The 25,684-nt window shown below is 47.3% G+C and overlaps 1 protein-coding gene across 11 annotated transcripts in view; it reads left to right on the top strand.

Annotated features, from left to right (window-relative positions):
• magi1b (membrane associated guanylate kinase, WW and PDZ domain containing 1b) overlaps positions 1 to 25,684 on the top strand; it is a 346,431-nt gene that overhangs the window by 262,886 nt on the left and 57,861 nt on the right. For 10 of the 11 annotated variants that reach the window (XM_055647620.1, XM_055647626.1, XM_055647618.1 and 7 more), the window contains 3 exons: positions 991 to 1,083; positions 1,486 to 1,668; positions 7,643 to 8,281. In XM_055647620.1, coding sequence (XP_055503595.1) covers positions 991 to 1,083; positions 1,486 to 1,668; positions 7,643 to 8,281 — 915 coding nt within the window. The remainder of the gene's footprint in view (positions 1 to 990; positions 1,084 to 1,485; positions 1,669 to 7,642; positions 8,282 to 25,684) is intronic. The other variant, XM_055647624.1, reaches the window with a different exon arrangement.

Genomic DNA, 25,684 nt, shown 5'->3' with positions numbered 1-25,684 from the left:
AAGGTACACAAAAATGCTGGAGAAACTCAGCGGGTGCAGCAGCATCGATGGAGCGAAGGAAATAGGTAACGTTTCGGGCCGAAACCCTTCTTCAGACTTGCAAACCTGTACCTCTTTGGAGTGTGGGAGGAAACCGAAGATCTCGGAGGAAAGCCACGCAGGTCACGGGGAGAACGCACAAACTCCGTGCAGACAGCGCCCATAGTTGGGATGGAACCCGGGTCTCCGGCGCTGTAAGGCAGCAACTCTACCGCTGCGCCATGATGGCGAGGCTTGGCGCCACTATTGCTGCCAACCCTTCATGCCATCTCCTCGCCCCCCCCAGCCATCTGGGCACTCGTCATGCTGGCTATAAGGGCAGGCACAGTGGCGCAACGATATAGTTGATGTAGCTCCAGAGACCCGTGTTCGATCCTATCCATGGGTGCTGTCTGTATGGAGTTTGTACCTTCTCCCCGTGACCTGTGTGGGTTTTGTCCGGGTGCTCCCGTTTCCACCCACACATACAGGTTTGTAGGTTTGTTCAGCCGTGTTGTACGCCAAATGAAAATCATTTCCCAAGAACTGCAGATGATGGATAACAGGAATAAAATCAGAAGATGCAGGAAGCATTCCGCAGATAAAGGAGCATCTGTGGAATGCAAACTGCAATTTCACTGGCCTGGTAACCCATTCAGTCTCATTCAGATATATTAGCTATATATCTAGCTATATGTATCTGATATCTTTATCTCATTCAGATATAGTCTCTCGACGCATGCAGCACGGTGGCGCAGCGGTAGAGTTGCTGCCCTACAGCGCCGGAGACCCGGGTTCGATCCCGACCACGGGTGCTGTCCGTATGGAGTTTGCACGTTCTCCCCGTGATCATCTGGCACCACTGTGCCGCTCCTAATTGTTGGGAGTGAATTTAGGAAGGGGGTAACTGCTGGATGAACTCTCACTCCCAAATAATACTTCGAATGCAACTTATTTTTCTCACCTTTGCAGATTGGACAGAGCACCCAGCACGGCCCGGCCCCAAAGCCCCAAATTACACACAGAATAATCAGGGCTCCTTCAGAGAAACGCCGGCACAAGGAGGTAAGGCAGAAACGTTGAGCATCTACAACCTGAAATCAAATGCAAGGACTAGATCAGACCACCTCTCGCCCAGAGTAAGGGGAATCGAAGACCAGAGGGAACCATTTCAAGATGAAGATTCAGTAGGAATCTGAGGGTTAACTTTTACACACAAAGGGTGGTGAGTGTATGGAACGAGCTGCCAGAGGAGGTAGTTGAGGCAGGGACTATTCACAACGTTTAAGGAACAGTTAGACAGGTACACGGATAGGACAAGTGGGCCAGACGCGGGCAGGTGGGACTAGTGTAGTTGGGACTGTGGGCAAGTTGGGCCGAAGGGCCTGTTTTTAAGGGACTTATGGACTAATGAACTTGTGACCTGAAACTGAATGTGAACATTTTGTTATCCATTGTCATGAACAGGCAAGCCCTTCTTCACAAGAAACCCGGCGGAACTGAAGGGACAGTTCATCAACACCAAACTAAAGAAGAGCACCCGTGGTTTTGGTTTCACCGTCGTCGGTGGTGATGAGCCCGATGAATTCCTGCAGATTAAAAGCCTCGTTCTTGATGGGCCCGCGGCATTGGATGGCAAAATGGAGACAGGTAGGAAATGGAGTCATACAGCATGGAAACAGACCCTTCGGCCCAACCAGTCCATGCCGACCAACATTCCCCATCTACGACCCAATTCAGTGTACAAAATGGTTCGGGTAGATAAAGGCCAGTGATGGGAGAGTAAGGGATTCGAGAACCAGAGGACATGGGTTTAAGGTGAGGGGGGCGGGTAAGATTTAATAGGAATCTGAGTGGTATTTCATTCACAGAAAGGGTGGTGGGTGTATGGAGCGAGCTGCTGGAGGAGGTAGTTGAGGCAGATACCATCGCAACGTTTAAGAAGCATTTAGACAGATACATGGATAGTGTAGGTAGGAACTGCAGGTGCTGGTTTGCACCGAAGATAGACAGAAAATGCTGGAGTAACTCAGCGGGACAGGCAGCATCTCTGGAGAGAAGGAATGGTTGACGTTTCGGATCGAGATCCTGCCTCATAGTGGGTGATGTTTCGGATTGAGACCCTGTTTCAGACTGGATAGATAGGTTTAGAGAGATATGGGCCAAGCGCAGGCAGGTGGGACTAGTGTAGATGGGACACGTTAGCCGGTGTGGGCAAGTTGGGCCGAAGGGACTGTTTCCACGCTGTGACTCAAAGAAGCAATATTCCCGGTCAGTGATTTACAAACACGTCAGATTTAGTTCCCGCCATTCTCTTAAGCTCCGACTGGACAGCTCTCCCCTGAAGCCGGTCATGTTGCTATGATGACTCTTTCAATGTGACCTCTTGTCAAGACAGGACCAGGGCTTGCATTTTGCCCCTTCTCTAACGCTTCAGTTCCCCGATATCACAGCTGGAGTGAAAGTCAGCAACAAAAGCTGGATACGAGCTCAGGGTCACGTTGCCAAGTTAGTGCAGGCAGCTGCCGGCCAACACAATTGCAAAGCTAAGGAGCTGTAGAGTTAAGGGCCTGTCCCACCGTACCATGCAAATCAAGAGCTCTCCCGAGTTTTAAAAAAATCAAACTCGTGATAAGTACGTAGAATGTACGTAGCGGCTATGTCGGAGCTCGTGGATGTCACGTCGCAGCTCGTAACGCTAACGGCGGGTACTCGGGAAACGCGGAAACTCGTGACGTTTTTTCAGCACCGTGAAAAATGTCTACGAGAGTCCTGAGTACCTATGAACGGCCATTACCGTAAATCTCCGAGTTCGAATCAGGAGAAACTCAGGAGAACTCTTGAATTCTTAGGGAGCGGCAGTGAGGGAGCGGCCTTGTGTGGGAAGTGCCCTGTGAGTAAAGTGTGAGTCTTTGGCTCGAGAGTCTTCGGCGAGGAGGCTGAGGAGAGGAGGCTACACAAAACGCTGCAGAGGGAGAGACGAAAGAAGGAGATGTCAGGCAAGCTGATTCAGTGCGATGCTTGCAGTATGTGGGAGGTCAAGGACACTGCTGGTGCCTCTGGCTGCTACAAATGTGAGAAGTGCATCCAGGTACAGCTCCTGAAGGGCCGTGTTGGGGAACTGGAGAAGCACGTGGATGATCTCAGGTTCGACCGAGAAACTGAGTCGTTCCTCGACAAGTCCTACAGTAAGATTGTTACAGCTAAGGTACTGGAAGAGAGAAGGTGGGTGACGGTGAGAAAGGGAGGGAAGCTTGGAATGCAAACGTCCCCGGGTGGTGTACCTCTTGTGAACAGGTTCACCCACTTAGAAGCTGTCGGGACTGAAGACATTATTACACTGAGCGGCGGACTGGCTTGCGAAGCAAAAAGGGTTGAGCCAAAACCAAAGAGGCCAACGTCAGGCAACGCCATTGTAGTGGGAGACTCCGAGGTACGGACAGGGGTTTCTGCGGCAACAGACGGGATTCGAGGATGGTGTGCTGCCTTCCTGGTGCCAGGATCCAGGATGTCACGGACAGAGTACAGAAAATCCTCAAGGGCGAAGTTGAACAGCCGGAAGTGGTAGTGCATGTCGGCACAAACGATGTCGGAAAGAAGGGGATGAATATTCTGCAGCGTGACTTTAGTGAGCTCGGAAAAATGCTGAAAAGCAGGACCTCCAGGGTTGTTATCTCCGGTTTGCTTCCAGTTCCTCGTGCTGGCGAGAGCAGGAACAGGGAGATACGGGACCTGAATGTGTGGCTGAGGAACTGGTGCATGGGGCAGGGATTTAGATTCTTAGATCACTGGGATCTGTTTTGGAGTAAGGGGGAACTGTACAAAAGGGACGGATTGCATCTTAACAGGTGGGGGACCAGCATTCTGGCAGGCAGGTTTGCCACTGCTACACGGGTGGTTTTAAACTGAATAAGGGGGGTGGGGGTGTCAAATGGGATAGTTGAGGATGGAGTTAAAGGGAAAGGGTTTCTTAAATGTGTGAGCGAGAGACAGAGGGGTGTAAAATGAGGGTAGAAGCAATAGGTAGCAAGGTGAAAAGTAAAAGTGGCAGGCAGACAAATCCAGGGCAAAAATCAAAAAGGGCCACTTTTCACCATAATTGTAAAAGGGGTAAGAGCGTTGTAAAAACAAGCCCGAAGGCTTTGTGTCTCAAAGCAAGGAGCATTCGTAATAAGGTGGATGAGTTGAATGTGCAGATAGCTATTAATGACTATGATATAGTTGGGATCACGGAGACATGGCTCCAGGGTGACCAAGGCTGGGAGCTGAACATCCAGGGATATTCAATATTCAGGAGGGATAGACAGAAAGGAAAAGGAGGTGGGGTAGCGTTGCTGGTTAGAGAGCAGATTGACGCAATAGAAAGGAAGGACATTAGCTTGGAGGATGTGGAATCGATATGGGTAGAGCTGCGAAACACTAAGGGGCAGAAAACGCTAGTGGGAGTTGTGTACAGGCCACCTAACAGTAGTAGTGGAGTTGGGGATGGCATCAAACAGGAAATTAGAAATGCGTGCGACAAAGGCAAAACAGTTATAATGGGTGACTTAAATCTACATATAGATTGGGTGAATCAAATTGGCAAGGGTGCTGAGGAAGAGGATTTCTTGGAATGTATGCGGGATAGTTTTCTAAACCAACATGTAGAGGAACCAACGAGAGAGCAGGCTATTCTAGATTGGGTATTGAGTAATGAGGAAGGGTTAGTTAGCAGTCTTGTTGTGCGTGGCCCCTTGGGCAAGAGTGACCATAATATGGTTGAGTTTATTCATTAGGATGGAGAGTGACATTGTTAATTCAGAAACAAGGATCCTGAACTTAAAGAAAGGTAACTTTGAGGGTATGAGACGTGAATTGGCCAAGATAGACTGGCAATTGATTCTTAACGGGTTGACGGTGGATATGCAATGGAAGGCATTTAAAGACTGCATGGATGAACTACAGCAATTGTTCATCCTAGTTTGGCAAAATAATAAATCAGGGAAGGTAGTGCATCCGTAAATAACAAGGGAAATCAGGGATAGTATCAAAACAAAAGATGAAGCATACAAATTAGCCAGAAAAAGCAGCCTACCAGAGGACTGGGAGAAATTCAGAGTCCAGCAGAGAAGGACAAAGGGCTTAATTAGGAAAGGGAAAATAGATTATCAAAGAAAATTTGCAGGGAACATAAAAACTGACTGCAAAAGTTTTTATAGATATGTGAAGAGAAAGAGATTATTTAAAACAAATGTAGGTCCCTTGCAGTCAGAAACAGGTGAATTGATCATGGGGAACAAAGACATGGCAGACCAATTGAATAACTACTTTGGTTCTCTCTTCACTAAGGAATACATAAATAATCTGCCGGAAATAGCAGGGGACCGGGGGTCAAATGAGATGGAGGAATTGAGTGAAATCCAGGTTAGCCGGGAAGTGGTGTTAAGTAAATTGAATGGATTAAAGGCCGATAAATCCCCAGGGCCAGATAGGCTGCATCCCAGAGTACTAATGGAAGTAGACGCAGAAATAATGGAATTACGGAGAATTACAGACCAGTTAGTCTAACATCGGTAGTGGGGAAACTGCTAGAGTCAGTTATTAAAGGTGGGATAGCAGCACATTTGGAAAGTGGTGAAATCATTAGGCAAAGTCAGCATGGATTTATGAAAAGTAAATCATGTCTGACGAATCTTATAGAATTTTTCGAGGATGTAACTAGTAGCGTGGATAGGGGAGAACCAGTAGATGTGGTGTATCTGGACTTTCAGAAGGCTTTCGACAAGGTCCCACATAAGAGATTACTATACAAACTTAAAGCACATGGTATTGGGGGTTCAGTATTGATGTGGATAGAGAACTGGCTGGCAGACAGGAAGCTAGGAGTAAACGGGTCCTTTTCACAATGGCAGGAAGTGACTAGTGGGGTACCGCAAGGCTCAGTGCTGGGACCCCAGCTATTTACAATATATTTTAATGATTTGGACGAGGGAATTGAATGCAACATCTCCAAGTTTGCGGATGACACGAAGCTGGGGGGCAGTGTGACTGTGAGGAGGATGCTAGGAAGCTGCAAGGGGACTTGAGTGGGCAAATGCATGGCAGATGCAGTATAATGTGGATAAATGTGAGGTTATCCACTTTGGTGGCAAAAACAGGAAAGTAGACTATTATCTGAATGGTGGCCGATTAGGAAAAGGGGAGATGCAACGAGACCTGGGTGTCATGGTACACCAGTCATTAAAAGTAGGCATGCAGGTACAGCAGGCAGTGAAGAAAGCGAATGGTATGTTAGCATTCATAGCAAAAGGATTTGAGTATAGGAGCAGGGAGGTTCTACTACAGTTGTACAGGGTCTTGGTGGGACCACACCGTACAGTTTTGGTCTCCTAATCTGAGAAAAGATATTCTTGCCATAGAGGGAGTGCAGAGAAGGTTCACCAGACTGATTCCTGGGATGTCAGGACTTTCATATGAAGAAAGACTGGATAGACTCGGCTTGTACTCGTTAGAATTTAGAAGATTGAGGGGGGATCTTATAGAAACTTGCAAAATTCTTAAGGGGTTGGACAGGCTAGATGCAGGAAGATTGTTCCCGATGTTGGGGAAGTCCAGAACAAGGGGTCACAGTTTAAGGATAAGGGGGAAATCTATTAGGACCGAGATGAGAAAAACATTTTTCACACAGAGAGTGGTGAATCTCTGGAATTATCTGCCACAGAGGGTAGTTGAGGCCAGTTCATTGGCTATATTTAAGAGGGAGTTAGATGTGGCCCTTGTGGCTAAAGGGATGAGGGGGTATGGAGAGAAGGCAGGTACAGGATACTGAGTTGGATGATCAGCCATGATCATATTGAATGGCGGTGCAGGCTTACTCCTGCACCTAATTTCTATGTTTCCATGATTCTAATTACCTCGTACAGTGGGACAGGCCCTTTAGGATAACTGAAGAAGGGGAGTGTGAAACAAATTCTTTAAAAGGGTCAGCGCGGTGGCACAGCGGTAGAGTTGCTGCCTTACAGCACCAGAGACCCAGGTTTCGATCCTGACCACGGGTGCTTTGCTTGTCTGCGCAGAGTTTGTACGCTCCCCCCGTGACCTGCGTGGGTTTTCTCCGGGTGCTCCAGTTTCCTCCCGCACTCCAAAGCCGCGCAGGTTCGTAGGTTAATTGGCTTTGGTAAAAATTGTCAATTGTCTGTGTGTGTGTGTGTGTGTGTGTGTGTGTGTGTGTGTGTGTGTGTGTGTGTGTGTGTGTGTGTGTGTGTGTGTGTGTGTGTGTGTGTGTGTGTGTGTGTGTGTGTGTGTGTGTGTGTGTGTGTGTGTGTGTGTGTGTGTGTGTGTGTGTGTGTGTGTGTGTGTGTGTGTGTGTGTGTGGGTACAGTGCCAGCGCACGTGGATTATGGCCGGCACAGGCTCGTTGGGCCGAAGGGCCTGTTTCCGCGCTGTTTCTCCAAAACCAAACTAAACTGCTCTTGCTGCTCATAGTATTCATATTCTGGCGTTGTCAAAATATTATGCAAATTGTTCTATCTGTTTGCAGTGCACAACACCATTTGAGGATTAAGTATGTAATTGTGAAGTTAATGTGTGCATAGTAATTGGTGATGCGTTAGCGTGATTAAACGCCTGTGATCCTCTCCCGCAGGTGATGTGATAGTGAGTGTGAACAGCAGCTGTGTGCTGGGTTACACGCACGCTCAAGTTGTGAAGATATTCCAGTCCATCCCCATCGGGGCCACCGTGGACCTTGAACTTTGCCGGGGATACCCGCTGCCCTTTGACCCCGACGACCCCAACACCAGCCTGGTGACCTCGGTGGCCATTTCGGACAAGGAGCCGATCATCGTCAACGGCCAGGAGAACTGCGACTCGCTCTCCAGCCACAGCAGCCAGACGGCGCCGGTGAACGGCAACGGGCCGAGGGACCAGAGACCGTACAGCCCGTCGTCCGGCGAGGTGTCCTCCTCCAACGGGTCGCACACGGGCTTCGGCAGCGACAACGCCACGCTGGCCTCCTCCATCGCCACCCAGCCCGAACTCATCACCGTCCACATCGTGAAGGGGCCGATGGGTTTTGGCTTCACCATCGCCGACAGCCCCGGCGGTGGGGGACAAAGGGTTAAACAGATTGTGGACGGACCGCGGTGCCGGGGCCTGAAGGAAGGGGACCTCCTGCTGGAGGTGAACAAGAAGAACGTCCAGAACTTAAGTCATAACCAAGTAGTCGACACACTGTTAGAATGTCCCAAAGGAAGTGAAGTGACTCTCTTGGTTCAGCGAGGAGGTGAGCCATCCGTTTGCCTTTCGTTGGAGGTTTATCGTAACTTTGCTTGTTCATTTGCTTTAGTAATTTAGACATACAGCGCGCAAACAGGCCCTTCGGTGAGCGTCAGGGGAGAGGGAGAGTTTGTTTAAGTTGCACTGCCTTTGGGGAAAACTCTGTTGATGTCTACTGGGCGGAGGGCAACACTACTATGTTTAGGATGGAGTACAGTGGTCATTCAGTTTACAACTGCTCCAGATGAAGTCTCTCTCCACACTTGTGCACTTCCAATAGCTTTTGCTTCGAGAGGCCTGTCGCAATGATTGAACTTGCTGCGTTACATTGAGCTTAATCTTCTGATTAACTTTTGACAAAGTGTTTAAAACACAATGATCTACTAGGATAATTTAATTTGTACAGTCTGTGAGCGTGATAAATTGCTGGGGGGGAGGGATGATGGAGACATCCCTGTGGAATAGGTGAGAGAAATCATTAGTGTTTGTCTACTGTGACTTTGATTCATATCTAGGGCTTGCATGGTGCAGCAAAACTAAACGTCCATAATGACCCGGGTTCGATTAGTAAATTGATTCCAACGTTGTTCTGGCAGAGTACGAGTCTCTTGTTTGCTTTGGGTATGAATTTCACCTTACAAAGCAAATTGTTCATCGAAATTAAACATACATGCATGAAGAAGTGAAGTCTTGACAATAATGAATGAACATGGCATGCATTTCAATATCTTTCTGTCTACTATTGAAAGTAAATCAGCTCATGTCCTTGTAAGAAAGCAGAGAATTGATATGGATCTCATCACTTGATATTAATTGATATGGATTTCATGGATTCAATTGCGTGCAGTTTTGGTCTCCTAATTTGAGCAAGGACATTCTTGCTATTGAGGGAGTGCAGCATAGGTTCACCAGGTTAATTCACGGAATGGCGGGACTGACATATGACGAAAGAATGGGTCGACTGGGCTTGTATTCACTGGAATTTGGAAGGGTGAGAGGGGATCTTATAGAAACATATAAAATTCTTAAAGGATTGGACAGGCTAGTTGCAGGACAAATATTCCCAAAGTTAGGGGAGTCAAGAACCAGGGGTCACAGTATAAGAATAAGGGGTCGGCCTTTTAGGAGTGAGATGAGGAAAAACATCTTCACCCAGAGAGTTCTGAATCTGTGGAATTCTCTGCCACAGAAGGTAGTGGAGGCCGATTCACTGGATGTTTTCAAGAGAGAGTTGGATTTATCCCCTGGGGCTAAAGGAATCAAGGGATATGGGGGAACAGGCAGGAACGGGGTACTGATTTTAGATGGTCAGCCATGATCATATTGAATGGCGGTGCTGGCTCAAAGGGCTGAATGGCCTACTCCTGCACCTATTTTTCTATGTTTCTATTCCAGATTCAGTTTCTTCCCAGCTGTTATCAGGCCACTGAACCGTCCTACCACAACTAGAGAGCAGTCCTGAACTATTATCTACCTCATTGATGACCCTCGGACTATCTTTGATCGGACTTTACTGGCTTTACCTTGCACTAAACGTTATTCCCTTATCATGTGGCTGTACACTGTGAATGACTCGATTGTAATCATGTATTGTCTTTCCACTGAGTGGTTAGCACGTAACAAAGGCTTTTCACTGTACCTCGGTAGTGGGCCCACTCGGTCATGACTGACCATGGGTGATGCATCCTAGTTCAGGTGATGTGTGGTTGGATGCAAGCCCGGGCGATTCTGGACCCCAGCAGGTCCACGTTTCAAGATGCGGAACAGGCCCCGCGGCCCACCGAGTCCACGCCGACCAACGATCCCCGCACATTCGCACTATCCTACACACACTAGGGAACATTTGCAATTTTTACCAAAGCCGATTAACCTACAGACCCGTAGGTCTTTGGAGTGTGGGAGGAAACCGCAGATCTCGGAGAAAACCCACGAAGGTCACGGGGGGATCATACAAACTGCGTACGTACAGACAGCGCCCGTAGTCGGGATGGAACCTGGGTCTCTCAGGCTGTAAGGCAGTAGCGCTGCGATACCGTACCACCCAAAATATCCAATTCGATCTAAAACATGAATTCCATTTCTCGTTCCACAAAAGAGTCAAGAATCAGGAGCATCTCATTGTCAAAATTGGTACAAATGCATTCTTCCTGGCAGCGGCACAACAGATATGCAAACATAGAAGAAGCCTGACTCTAGGAATAGATTAGGTGAATGCATTTTCCCTGGTTTGAGGAATTAAGAACCAGAGAGCAAAGGTTTCAGGTGGAAAGGGCAGGAGAAACTTGAGGGGCAACCTTTTCACACAGAAGGTGGTGACACTATATGGAGCGAGCTGCCAGAGGAGGTTTGTGACCGAAACATCACCTTTTCCTTGTCTCAAGAGAGGCTGCCTGACCCGCCGAGTTAAGGGCCTGTCCCACTTAGGCTATTTTTTAGGCGTCCACATGGTCACCAGGGTGTCGCCTGTATGGTCATGAGTATTGTCCTCAGTTGCCCAAAGAGTCGTAGCGTCTTTATGATCACCGCTGGATTTTCAACACGTTCAAAAAATGTTGGCGACAGAGGGTTTGACGCCAATGAGCGTAGCTTGACCTCCTGACGTAGGTGCTGTCGTAGGTTGTCGCCAGGTGAAGTAGGTTGTTGCCGGTGCTGACTTCGGTGGATTCCATTGGCGACCACCGCCGTCAACCGGCAACAGGTACCGGCGTCAAGAGAAGTCAAGTAGCGACAGGCACTGTCTTCAGTTGTCTTCGAGTGTCGTCGACAGGGTCGTTGCTTGTCGCAGGTGGACGTAGGTTGACGCCTGTGTGGTCGTAGGTTGTCGTAGGTGTGATCGTGGGTGGACGTCCAAAGTCGCGACGATTGGCTCGCCGGTTGTCGGTAGCTTGCCGTAGTTTGACGTCGACTAGGTGGTAAGTTGTCGTAGCGTGTCGTAGACATTGTCGTGGGGGGGTCCAGTGGCAATTTTTTTGGCGACCTACATCTGTGACAGTCGCTGGCAGTCGCCTAAAAAATCGCCTAAGTGGGACAGGTCCTTTACTCCAGCATTTTGTGCCTATTGCCAAATAGATATTAAACAAAAAGACACGGGTGCTGGAGTTACTCAGCGGGTCAGACCTGCTGTATCTGCAGTTCTGCAGTTTCTGGTTCCGACTTTCTGAAGATCATCGATCTCGGTTCTTAACAAAAAGGAAATTAGCAATGAAGATACATCCTGTTCTGCCAACAACTTCCAGTGATCTATATCTGAAATTATATGCAAGTGAAGAGATATAAATAATTCAGGCAAGTGGCTTGCATCAGTGGTGGTGTTACGACAACTTTTAAACGATGTCTGCACAGGAACCTGTACAGGGAGGAGTGTAGATGGGGCATCTGGGTGGGTAACTACGGGATGGGCCAGTTTTGTGCTGTATTACCCACCGTGTTTAGTCTAGTTTAGAGATACAGCGCGGAAACAGGCCCTTCGGCCCGTCGAGTCCGCATCGACCAGCGATCCCCGCACACTAACAATACCCTACACACACTAGGGACAATTTTACATTTACACCAAGCCAATTAACCAACAAACCTGAGAGGATGCCGAAGATCTCGGAGAAAACCCACGTAGGTCACGGGGAGAACGTGTACACTCCGTACAGACAGCGCCCGTAGTCAGGATCGAACCCGGGTCTCCGGCGCTGTAAGGCAGCAGCTCTACCGCTGCGCCACCGTGCCGCCCTGAGCGTTTCCAGAACTTTTTGCTTTTGTTTCTGATTACCAATATCTGCAGTTTTTTTAAATGTCTTCCTGCACTAGCGGTGAATGCACAATGTCCCCATTCTGCCCAGGCTTAAGTGAGATGGATTTTCCTGATTGAGTAACATTTAGCATGCCCTAAAATTGCTGCAGCTAAAATAAACAGTTAACCCTTAACGTACAAACTCCGTACAGACAGCAGCCGTAGTTGGGATCGAACACAGGTCTCTGGCGCTGTTAAGTGTCATAAGTGAGAAAATCATTTTTTACACAGAAAGTGGTGAATCTGTGGAATTCTCTGCCACAGAAGGTAATTGTGGCCAGTCCATTGGCTATATTTAAGAGGGAGTTAGATGTGGCCCTTGTGGCTAAAGGGGGTATAGAGAGAAGGCAGGTACAGGATACTGAGTTGGATGATCAGCCATGATCATATTGAATAGCGGTGCAGGCTCGAAGGGCCGAATGGCCTACTCCTGCACCTATTGTCTATGTTTCTATAGGGCAGCAACTCTACCGCTGCACCACCATGCCGCCCCAGTTACAGTATATTACTGAGGATTATTATGTGAATGGTCCCTCTTTCATTCCTGTGGTTTGATGAAAGGATACCGTCCCATTTATACTTGCATACAGCTGCGAAAGTAAACAGTTGAATTTTGATGGCAACCATTTTATCCAGTTACTGTGCATTGTAAGGAAAATGAAATCATTCATTTTTCCTCCATAATAGCTCAGTGTTCATGAAAGTAGTTGGTTTTGTACAGTGTTTATTAACGTATTCACGTTTGTCTCTTAATCTGCCTTACAATTATTTCGTTCAGTTTCGAGATGCAATGCAAAAAACAGGCCCTTCGGCCCTCCGAGTCCATGCTGACCCACGATCCCCGCTCACTAACACTATCCTACACACCGGGGATAGGACTCGGTGGGCCGACGGCCCTGATGCCTAATCTCCAAAGTCTATTGCACGTTAATTTGTTCTATATTGAAGACATAGGCGTTTTGAATCAAAAATATAACATTCAATAACATTTCACCGCATCCGCACTATTAATCTATATATTGGCTCAGGGTGGCACGGTGGTAGAGTTGTCGCCTTGCAGCTCCAGGGAGCCGGGTTCGATCCCGACTACAGGTGCTGTCTGTACGGAGTTTTTAAGCTATCCCCGTGACCCGTGTGGGTTTTCTCCGGGATCTCCGGTTTCCTCCCGCACGCCAAAAACGTGCAGGTTTGCAGGTTAATTGGCATTGGTGAAATTGTAAACAGTCCCTAGTGCGTAGGATAGTGTTAGTGTATGGGGTGATCACTGGTCGGCCTTGTCTTGGTGGACCAAAGAGTCTATTGTTCCGCGCTGTATCTCTAAAGTCTAAAGTTTATTGCACTTTAATTTATTCTATATTTAAGATGCATTGTAGGGATGATATTTGCTTACCTAAGTTTATTGGATAATTCATCGCAGTGTGGCCTTTCACTGTTGACGTCTGCGCAGTAATCTCGGCGTGGAGTGATTACGTGGTCATATCTGTTCTCATCTCCACCACTAATGCAAGCTATTGGTGTGAATTATTTATCCGTCTTCACTTGTGTGTCTTCTCTCAATTACTGGATGTTGTTGGCAGAACAGGATGTATCTTCATTGCTAATTTCCTTTTTTGTTAAGAACCAAGATCGATGATCTTCAGAAAGTAGGAACAAGGAACTGCAAACGCTGCTTTACAAAACAAAAAAAATACAAAGTGCCGGAGTAACTCAGCAGGTCTGACCTGCCGAGTTACTCCAGCACTTCGTGTCCTTTTTTCATATCGATTTTCATGCATGTTAGCAAGCTAGCGAAAATCATATGAAACATATAAGATTATTAAGGGTTTAGACACGCTAGAGGCAGGAAACATGTTCCCGATGTTGGGGAAGTCCTGAATCAGGGGCCACAGTTTAAGAATAAGGGGTAAGCCATTTAGAACGGAGATGAGGAAACACCTTTTTCACACAGAGAGTGGTGAGTCTGTGGAACTCTCTACCTCAGTGGAGGCCGGTTCTCTGGATACTTTCAAGAGAGAGCTAGATAGGGCTCTTAAAGATAGCGGAGTCAGGGGATATGGGGAGAAGGCAGGATCGGGGTACTGATTGTGGATGATCAGCCATGAGCCACATTGAATGGCAGTGCTGGCTCGAAGGGCCGAATGGCCTACTCCTGCACCTATTGTCTATTGTCATACTCAGATTAACATGCATAGGAAGCAACTGCAGGTACTGGTTGACACTGGAGATGTACACTGGAGCGGGCCTGTTTCCGTGCTGTATCTCTCAACTATACCAAACTAAATAGACACAAAGTGCTGGAGCAACTAAGCGGGTCAGGCAGCATCTCTGCAGAGAAGGAATAGGTGACGCTTTGGGTCAGAAATGTTTTGAGTTCGAAGGAGGGTTTCGACCCGAAACGTCGCCTATGTGTTCTCTCCAGGGATGCAGCCTGACCCGCTGAGTTACTCCAGCAATTTGTGTCTTGTCTTCAGGTCCCATAATATCAGGTTACCCAGAGAAGGGGCATCAGAAGCGTTTACCCAGAGTAGTGAAGTCATGAACCAGAGGACATAGATTTAAGGTGATGAGGGAAAGATTTAATCAGAACCTGAGGGGGTGGTGGGTGTATGGAATGAGCTGCCAGTGGAGGTCGTTGAGGCAGGGATGTTTAAGAAAGTTCAGGAAACATTTAGACAGGTACATGTATAGGACAGGCTTAGAGGGAAATGGGCCAAATGCAGGCAGGTGGTACAAGTGTAGATGGACATGTTGGTTGGCATGGGCAAGTTGGGCCGAAGGGCCTGTTTCCACACTGTATCACTGTGTATTCACTGTGAGTTCATGTGGGTTCTAAGCTAGTGTTGAACTATCATATTGCTCTGCGATATATATATATTTGTTTCATTTTTATTTTATTGTTCTATTGATTGTAAATTAAATTCCCACTTGGAAGGTCACAGTAGTCTATCTTGAATGACATACAGACCACGGTAAAAGCCTTAGTGGATTTCCCATGTGAGACCCCATCAAATGAGTTTCACTATTGGCAGCTCTGTATGGCCTGAATCATGAATCTTGCTGCTATCTTTGATCGGACTTTACTGACTTTAACGTTATTCATGTTATCCTCTTTATCATGTACCTGTAACACTGTGGACGGCTCGATTGTAATCATGTATTGTCTTTCCGCTGACTGGTTAGCACGCAACAAAAGCTTTGCACTGTATCTCAATAGACAATAGACAATAGGTGCAGGAGTAGGCCATGCGGCCCTTGGAGCCAGCACTGTCATTCAATGTGACCATGCCTGATCATCCTTCTAAACTCCAGGGTATACAAGCCCAGCCGCTCCATTCCATCAGCATATGAAGGTCCCGCCATCCTGGGAATTAACCTTGTAAATCTACGCTGCACTCCCTCAATAGCAAGAATGTCCTTCCTCAAATTTGGAGACCAAAACTGCACACAGGTGTGGTCTCACTAGGGCCCTGTCCAACTGCAGAAGGACCTCTTTGCTCCTATACTCAACTCCTCTTGTTATAAAGGCCGACATGCCATTCGCTTTCTTCACTGCCTGCTGTGCCTGCATGCTTCCTTTCATTGACTGATGAACAAGGACCCCCAGATCCCGTTGTACTCTTGGTACACGTGACAATAAATAAAGTAAACTAAACCAAGTTTGAAGGTAAATTTTATTAACACAGAGAGTGGTGGGTGAATGGAACGCATTGCCAGGGGTGGTGGTAGAGGCAGGAACAATGGTGGCGTTTAAGAGGCTTTTAGATAGGCGCATGAAAGTACAGGGAATAGAGGGACATGGATCATATACAGGCAGATGAGAACAGTTTAACTTGGCATCATGTTTGGCACAAACATTGTGGGCCGAAGGGCTGAACTATTCGACTGAAGAAGGGTCTCGACCCGAAACGTCACCAATTCCTTCTCTCCAGGACTGTCAGGACTGTCTTATGAAGAAAGACTGGATAGACTCGGCTTGTACTCTCTAGAATTTAGGAGATTGAGAGGGGATCTTATAGAAACTTACAAAATTCTTAAGGGGTTGGACAGGCTAGATGCAGGAAGATTGTTCCCGATGTTAGGGAAGTCCAGGACAAGGGGTCACAGCTTAAGAATAAGGGGGAAATCCTTTAAAACCGAGATGAGAAGAACTTTTTTCACACAGAGAGTAGTTGAGGCCAGTTCATTGGCTATATTTAAGAGGGAGTTAGATGTGGCCCTTGTGGCTAAGTGGATCAGGGGGTATGGAGAGAAGGCAGGTACGGGATACTGAGTTGGATGATCAGCCATGATCATATTGAATGGCGGTGCAGGCTCGAAGGGCCGAATGGCCTACTCCTGCACCTAATTTCTATGTCTATGTTTCCAGAGACGCTGTCTCTGTCCCGCTGAGTTACTCCAGCTTCTTGAGTCTTATCTTCCGTACTGTTCGACGTTCCGTATCCCAGGGAACAGAAATCTATCAGAGGTGTTCACGTGAACAGGCATCCATTTTAACAATCTCCTCTGTGAGGGAGAGAACTGCAGATGCTGGTTTAAATGGAAGGTAGACTCAAAATGCTGGAGTAACTCAGCGGGACAGGCAGCATCTCTGGGGAGAAGTAATGGGTGATGTTTCAGGGTCGAGACCCTTCTTCGGACTCTGACTCTCTCTGAAGAAGGGTCTCGACCCGAAACGTCGCCCATTCCTTCTCCCCAGAGATGCTGCCTGTCCCGCTAATTACCTCCTCTCTTTGACTCTCTGGGTTTCTTCAATTTTTGATCGTGAAAGTAGCAGATCAGGAAACATTTTGTGGCCAATTTCATAGCTTTGCCAATCTTGAACTGCGAGTTATTTCACCAGATTGAGTGCCAAGAGCTTATTGACACCAGCAGCAATCAATATCAAGCTTGCTTTGATTGGAAGTATTTGGATTCAGTCTCTTTGCCATCGACAAACGCGCTCCTAATTGAGCGCCATCAGACCATGTCCACGTAACAATTAGATCAGGTGAGGGTAACAAGTCTCTCTTTCCTTCCCGTGCATCTGCAAGCTTGGTGCTTTGAGGGAAGGTGTTGCAGTGGGCTCCTGAACATTGGCACCTGACAGAGATTTATCGCAAATCCTTCTCTCCCAAATGAAGTAACGAAACACAATGTAAAATGGCTGTTATAACGGCACGGTGACGCAGCGGTAGAGTTGCTGCCTTACAGCGCCACAGACCCATATTCGATCCTGACCACGGGCGCTGCCTGCACAGAGTTTGCACGTTCTCCCCGTGACCCGTTTGGGTTTTGCCTGACCCTAGCTGCTACGGTCAGGCTAACGCCTCCGTTGCCATGCTGTGAGAACGGAGAGGTTGTGAAGGAGTTTCTTCCCAGAGGCCATGAGGACTGTAAACTCCTATCTCACCAGGGACTAACTTTACTGTACCATTCTACGTTTTTTTTAGAATTGCTGGGGTTTTTTTTTTCCCTTTTTCCTTCTTCCCACAATATGTAATATGTAAAAGAATATGTGATTCTGTTCCATTCTGTTTGTAGTTTGTTTGTATGTTGTTTTCTTTTTGCACAAAGTCCGCGAGCATTGCCACTCGCACATCTCGTATGTGTACGTGACGAATAAACTTGACTTGACTTCTCCGGGCGATCCGGTTTCCTCCCAAACTCCAAAGACATTCAGGTTTGTGGGTCTTCTTCTTCTCGAGTCCACACACAAGATTAGAAGTTGTTCAGCCAGAGTTGACCACACGTCTCGGCATCTGCATACAATGGCGTCTTGTGCTTGTTGTACATGGTGGTGGAAAGATTGGTGGAAGCAGGGCCGCGACGCGAACGCTCTTTCCTTGACCCCGGGTTTGTAGGTTAATTGGATTGGTAAAATTGTAAATTGTCCCTCGTGTGTGTGTGTGTGTGTGTGTGTGTGTGCAGGATAGTGTTAATGTGCGGGGATCGCTGGTCGGCGCGGACTCGGTGTGCCGAAGGGCTTGTTTCCGCGCTGTATCTCTGAACCGAACTCGACTAAACCTATTTTTTTGCGCTTGGTTTTCAAAGGCTTCATTGTGCAGGACATTCACATTACCAAACGAGGAATGCAATAGCAAATTTTGGCAGGAATCTAAGGACCCAGAGTGTTTGGAAATGCCTTGCCTGTTAGAATGCATGGCACGACATTTTAAGGTCACTTCTAAAATCCTACAGATGAGATTTTTTGTGCTTTGAAATGCAAAAGCAGCGTCTCTGTTATAAAATGGAAAATATAGCAAACGCCCAACGTATTAGCAGAGCGGAGATGAAAGCAAGCATACACTTTTTCACATCCCAATCCCTTGGCAACTATTCTCCTGCCTAGGCTGGGATGATGCGGCCAGAATATTTGCAACACTCTGGTTTGTTAATAACACCTAGAACAGCACAGGAACGGGCCCTTCGGCCCACAATGTTTGTGCTGAACGTGATGCCAAGTAAAACTGATCTCATCTGCCTGTAGTCATAGAATGACACAGCATGGAAACAGGCCCGTCGGCCCAACTTGCCCACATGTCCCAGCTACACTAGTCCCACCTGCCTGCCTTTGGTCCACATCCCTCCAAACCTGTCCTATCCATGTGCATTAACTGGTTCTTAAATGTTGGGATAGTCCCAGCCTCAACTACCTCCTCTGGCAGCTTGTTCCATACCCCCACCACCCTTTGTGTGAAAAAGATATCCCTCAGATTGATCCATTGATCCAGAGAAACATAGAAAAATAGATGCAGGAGTAGGCCATTCGGCCCTTCGAGCCAGCACCGCCATTCAATATGATCATGGCTGATCATCCAAAATCAGTACCCCGTTCCTGCTTTTTCCCATATCCCTTGATTCCTTTAACCCTAAGAGCTAAATCTAACTCTCTCTTGAAAACATCCAGTGAATTGGCCTCCACTGCCTTCTGTGGCAGACAATTCCACAGACTCACAACTCTCTGTGAGAAAAAGTGTTTCCTCGTCTCCGTTCTAAATGGCCTACCCCTTATTCGTAAACTGTGGCCCCTGGTTCTGGACTCCCCCTACATCGGCAACATGTTTCCTGCCTCTAGGGTGTCCAAGCCCTTAATAATCGTGTTTGCTTCAAAAAAAAAATCCCTCTCATCCTTCTAAACTCCAGAGTAAACAAGCCCACCCTCTCTGTGCCTCTCATATGTTTGGGGTGTGTGGGTCTATACGTTCCAAGGGGAGATTTCAATGAAGGCAGGCTGGATCTAATGAGGCGGTTTAGCCCGAGAAGCTTCAACCTCACGAGGGAAGAACCACAGAGAGTTTTCTGCTTGCAGTGATTTCTCAGCAACATGCAATTACCTTTATCCGTGTGAGCGTCAACAGACTGAGGCCACGAGACTCCACTGGCTACAGAAATGTCATCCGGACAAACGCATTGCAGATAATTGGCCAAAAAAATAATAATTTGGACAAATGTCATTTTGTGACATGTCATCACATTCTGCAGGCTGATTGAAGCAGATGCAGCCAAGATTTCCAACTAACTTGGAAAGCAAAGACCAGAGCCTGGGTCTAAATGGTGGCTCTTTCAAAAGAACTGTCACAGCATGAATGGTCTTTCATACTCTGATGATTTTTTTAATCCATCTTGCTGATGCCTGCAAATGGCTGTCATGTTTACTAGTGGTCACCATTTTACAAAATCGTTTCAACGTACATGAAAGATCTGAAATGTTTTGTAAACACTTGTGTATTAACGTTTATTTAGTTTAGAGACACGGTGCGAAAACAGGCCCTTTGGCCCACCGAGTCCACGCCGACCAGCGATCCCTGCACACTAAAGGGCCTGTCCCACTTGGGCGTCATTTGCGCGTCATTTACGTGACATCATGTAATGCATAGTGCACGTTACGCGCGCGCGGTGCGTGTTGACGTAGGCGCGGCGCCCCAGGATTTTGAAATGTACAAAATCTTCGCACGCCATCCGCGTGACGTGCAAATGACGCCCAAGTGAGACAGGCCCTTAACACTTCCCTGCACACACACTAGGGACTATTTACAACAACATTTACAACAAGACAATGAACCTACAAACCTGAACGTCTTTGGAGTTTGGGAGGAAACCGGAGATCTCGGCGAAAACCCACGCAGGTCACGGGGAGAAACGTACAAACTCCGCAAAGACAGCACCCGTGGTCAGGATCGAACCGGGGTCTCTGGCGCTGTGAGGCAGCAACTCTACCGCTGCTCCACCGTAACTAGTGTCCGATTCAAAGAGATTTATGACCGGTGACTGATTAGTTGTCAAGCTCATGATGACTGAAATGTAGCCTTCTGGACTTCCAGACACAAGGAACTGCAGATGCAGGAATCAGGAGCACAACACAAAGTGCTAGTGGAACTCAGCAGGTCAGACAGCATCTGTGGAGGGAATGGCTCGGCGACATTTTGCGTTGAGATCCTCCTTCAAACTGGACATCTTCTATCGAGTCTTGGTTCCTTTGACAGCTCTTGGCTTATGTTTGGGCATTTGCCATTGTATTTAGTGTTGCGTTCATCATTTCTGGAGTACACTGACTGTAGGCTTCATGTGGGCAAGGGATCTCATTGCGGCCTAGTGTATCTGACAATAGTTTAGTTTAAGATGGACACAAGTTGCTGGAGTAACTCAACGGGACAGGCAGCATCTCTAGAGGGAAGGAATGAGTGACAGATGGACAAAACAGCTGGAGGCCGCAACTCCCATGTTGTTGTCAGGTTCAGACATTATCCCTCTTCAAGTTGGTCGAATGTTAGACGGCATGAATGTGCTCATTTCACCTCAGATAGTTGATTATTTTATCTGCTGAGTTACACAGCTGATCACTGGCTTGAGAAATAGCAAGCACAGGAAACTATGAGTAGAGTGATTGGCCGTAAGATCACAAGGCTGTAAGATGTTGGAGCAGAATTGGGCCATTCAGCCCATCAAGTCTACTCCGCCATTCATTCATGGCTGATCTATCTTTCCCTACTCAACCCCAGTCTCCTGCCTTCTCCCCGCAATCTTTGCTAATCAAGAACTTATTGATCGCCACTTTAAAAATACCTGACGTGTTGGCCTCCATAGCAATTTGTGGCAATGAGTCCCACAGATTCACCACCCTACAGGCCTTTCCAGTGAGGTCAAAAAACAATAAAGGTCAGAATTTGAACTGATATTCCTGGTTTTCATTAACTGTGCTTTAAGTTTTTTTCTGTGTTATTTTAATATTGATTAGTTCACTTTAGTTTAGAGATACAGCGCGGAAACAGGCCCTTCAGCCCACTGAGTCCATACTAACCACACTATCCTACACACCAGGGACAATTATTATATTTACATCAAGCCAATTAACCTACAAACCTGTACGTCTTTGGAGAGTGGGAGGACACCGAAGATCTCAGAGAAAACCCACGCAGGTCACGGGGAGAACGTACAAACTCCGTACAGACAGCACCCGTAGTCAGGATCGAACCGGGGTCTCTGGCGCTGTAGGGCAGCAACTCTACCGCTGTGCCACCATACCTGCCTTGCAGTTAGGCATATCTTGGATTGGTTTCTCTGGAAAGCCAGAGGTTGATAGGAGCCTGATAGCCGTGTGTAAAATTAAAAGAGGCGTACAGTAGATAGGATAGACAGTCAGAACCTTCACCCAATGTTGGAACTATCAAACGCCACGGGTCAGAGCTTTAAGGTGAGGTCGAGGGTCACCAATGAGGTAGATGGTGTATGTCTTGGAGAAGTTGCTGCAGAAGCTACAGAGGGCAAATTGGTTCTTTGCCAAACCCCCTAGATAAATGCACCTGCACACAGCCAGCACATGTCCTCCACGTCCCAAATAAGGTTCTGCAGGCTTTACTGGAACTAATTCCAATGTGCAGATGCACTGTCACATCTAACGCAGGATACAACTGTACTCCAGCATGTCCTACCCAAACTGCCTGCCCATTACTCCCTTATTATGTCACTTGAGAGGAATTACACCCAGAGTCAGCAGACAGGATAGAGATGATTTATAGACTTGCATAGACTGTCAAACACCTATAGCCAAATAACATTTCAAATCAGGCTTCCAGCTGTTGCAATCATCTTTTAATAGCACAGATATTTTATATATAGCACATGAGCCTGTGTGATGCTGTAAACTCCAGACGTGTACAATTAACAATGGTAATGGCTTGGCTTCTCCAAGTACAGAGCTCTGGCATTGATTGGAATGCTGTCACGATCTCTATCTGGAGTTGCTTTGTGCTTTCAGTGGTGTCTGCCAGGATCCAGGAGGAACTATTAACTATGCACTGATAGGGGAGTCAGTCTACCCCACGACAGAAGGGCGAGGAGTTATACAGTTTGATAGCCACAGGGGGAAAAAATCCAATGTCCAGACTGTACGTGATTACGATCTAGTCGTCCACAGTGTATAGATACAGGATAAAGGGAATAACGTTTTGTACAAGATAAAGTCCACCAAAAGATAGTTCAGCTACAATGCAGTAAGTCAGCAGTGTTCTCAAGTTGGTGGGAGGATGGTTCAGTTGCCCGATAACAGCTGGGAAGGAACTGTCCCTGAATCTGGAGGTGTGCGTTCGTTTTCACACTTCTATACCTTTTCTGCCTGCCCGATGGGAGAGGGGAGAAGAGGGAGTGGCCGGGGTGAGCCTGCTCCTTGATTGTGCTGCTGGTTTGTGAAGTGTGGATGGAGTCAATGGAAAGGTGGTGTCTTTCCTTGATGGTCTGGGCTGCGTCCACAATTCTCTGCCATTTTTTGCGATGGAGCTGCAAGATCAAGTGTACAGCACAAGAACAGGCCCTTCGGCCCACAATGTCTGTGCCGAACATCATGCCAGGACCACCTTTATTTACATGCGCATAATCCATATCTCTCCAATCCTTGCATGTCCATGTACCTATCCAAATGTTTCTTTAGTGCCACTATCGTATGTGCCTCAACTATCACTCCTTTTTTTTTTAATTTCAAAATAGACTTTATTCAATTGATAAATATATACAATTCCTCAACCATTCAAACAAACAAACAAAATTCATCCGATATTTTCGGAGACTATACAAATTTTTCCAGTACGATTTTTTTACATTTGTCAAATTTCACCAAACACTCCCCAACCCGTGCCACTCTGTGGCCCCTGTCCAAGTAATAAATATATACAATGTGTACACAGTGGCGAAAATTCCATCTGACATTTTCATTTCCACAAAAATGTCCCCCACTCGTGCCTCAACTATCACTCCGAGCAGCGTGTCCCAGGCACTAGCCACCCTCTGTGTAAAATAAAAGATTTCCTTTAAACTTTGCCCCTCTCACCTTAAAGCTATGCTGGTGCTGGCCAGATACAATTGTGGCATTTAAGAGGCTTTTGGGTAGACACATGGAAATGGGGGGATGCGGAATATGTGCAGGCAGATATGAGTTTGATTTGGCATCAAGACATTGTGGGTTGAAGGGCCTGTGCCTGTGCTATGGTGTTCTATATAACAACAAGGAACTGCAGATGCTGGTTTATATCAAAGATTTCCACAAAGTGCTGAAGTAACTCAGTGGTTCAAAATGGACAGGTGACGTTTCAGGTTGGGACCCTTCATCAGTTTTTTTAGTTTTAGTGACACTTGCGCGGAAACAGGCCCTTCGCCCACCGGGTCCGCCCCGACCTGCAATCCCCGCACATTAACACTACCTGGGACATTTTTTACATTCACCATTCCAATTTATCTACATGCCTGTATGTCTTTGGAGTGTGGGAGGAAACCAAAGGTCTCGGAGAAAACCCGTGCAGGTCACGGGGAAAACGTGCAAACTCTGTGCAGACAGCGCCCGTAGCTGGGATCGAACCCGGGTCTCAAGCGCTGTAAGGCAGCGACTCTATCGCTGCGCCATAATCAGACTGATTGTTGAAGGGGAAGGGAAGGGGGTGGGGATGGTTGTAAGCAAGAAAAGACCAGGGCTGGCAACAGACCTCAGGCAGGGAGATTCCCTGATAGGCCAATTGCTGGCAAGAGGGATCATTCATTGCAATCTGTGGAACTGGTTAATGAACATTTAGTGGAGGAAGGGGAGGAGGGGTGACTATCTTTGGAGCCAATGGGCTATTATTTGGAGAACTCTCATGTGTTGCAATTCTCTACCGCATGGTATAACTTCAGCAGGCATGATGATTTATGCAGCCATAGGTTATTACGCTATGTTTGAGCAAGTTATTGGGGGAGAATGTTTGAGTAATAAATAGAAATTATCTGGAGAAATGAAAGGAGTTTGATTTGTTGCCCATTAGAGCAGGTAGCTGGAGGAGCTGCTGCCTCACAGCGCCGGGTTCCATCCTGACCTCAGGTCTGTGCCGTCTGTGCGGAGTTTGCACGTTCTCCGGAGATGCTGCCTGTCCCCCTGAGTTACTCCAGCATTTTTGTATCTTTGGCACAAACCAGCATCTGCAATTCCTTCCACGTGACCACGTGAGTTTTCTCCGGGCGCTCCGGGTTTCCTCCCACTCCCCAAAGCCGTGCGGGTTTGAGGGCCAATTGGCCTCCGTAAAAATTGGCCCCACTTTGTAAAACTTTCCACACTGTGTAAAGATGTGCAGGTGGTTTCAAAGGTTCTTTATTAGTCACACACACCAATTGGTGTAGTGAAATGTGCATTGCCATTGCAGCACATAAACAAAAGAATACAACATAACAATAATAAAGAGATTTAAACATAAAAAGCATCCCCCCACAATGGTTCCCATTATGAGGGAAGGCACAATGTCCAGTCCCCATCCCCATGTCCACCCATAGTTGGGCCTATTAAGGCCTCCGCAGTCGCCTTTACGGAGGCCCGATGTTCCAGGCCGTTCTCGCCGGGTGATGGTGCTCCAACGTCGGGAGAATCCTCTAAGCAGGTGGTGGATGCGGAAGTGGTATATATGGACTGGCCATCCATCAATGGTTGGGCATGGAGTCGATGGGCCGAAGGGCCTGTTTCCAACCTGAGTCCCTCAAACTACAAATTAAAACTAAATTTATCTCCGGCATTTTGCGTCTGTCTTCGGTGTAAACCAGCATCTGCAGCCCCTTCTTACCCATCTCTCCTGCAACGGGGGCAACCAGAACTGCACGCAATATTCCAAACTTGACATCTTTTTAATTTAATTTCCCAAAGTCTTGGTACTCGGAGCTGGAGAGGTTTCTGCTTCTGCAGCAGAATCTGTGTGTCACGCTGACTGGTTTTGACTGTGGGGCTGGAGGCTATGATTGAAAACTCGGCAGGGCCCACGTACCAGGGAGACCGCTCGCTGCAATCTATTCTGATCAGGCACCTGGTACAGATTTAAACACGGCGATTCGCGCCCACTCAACAAATCTCGATCATTTCCTTTGGTATACTTGGAATGTTGCGTGCAGTTTTGGTTGCCCCCATTGCCGGAAAGATGTGTTGGAAGGAACTGCATTGAAGATTGACACAAAGTGCTGGAGTAACTCAGCGGGCCAGAGAAGGAATGGGTGACGTTTCGAGTTGAGACTCTTCTTCAGACGGAAAGATGTGGAGAGGAGGTTTACCAGGATGCTGTCTGGATTAGAGGGAGAGGACGGATAGACTTGGATTGTTTTCTCTGGAATGTAGGAGGCTGCGGGGAAACTTGACAGAAGTTTGTAAAATGG

This window comes from Leucoraja erinacea, chromosome 16 (genome assembly GCF_028641065.1).
Source record: "Leucoraja erinacea ecotype New England chromosome 16, Leri_hhj_1, whole genome shotgun sequence".
NCBI lineage: Eukaryota > Metazoa > Chordata > Chondrichthyes > Rajiformes > Rajidae > Leucoraja > Leucoraja erinaceus.
This window is presented reverse-complemented; position numbering and strand designations above follow the sequence as displayed.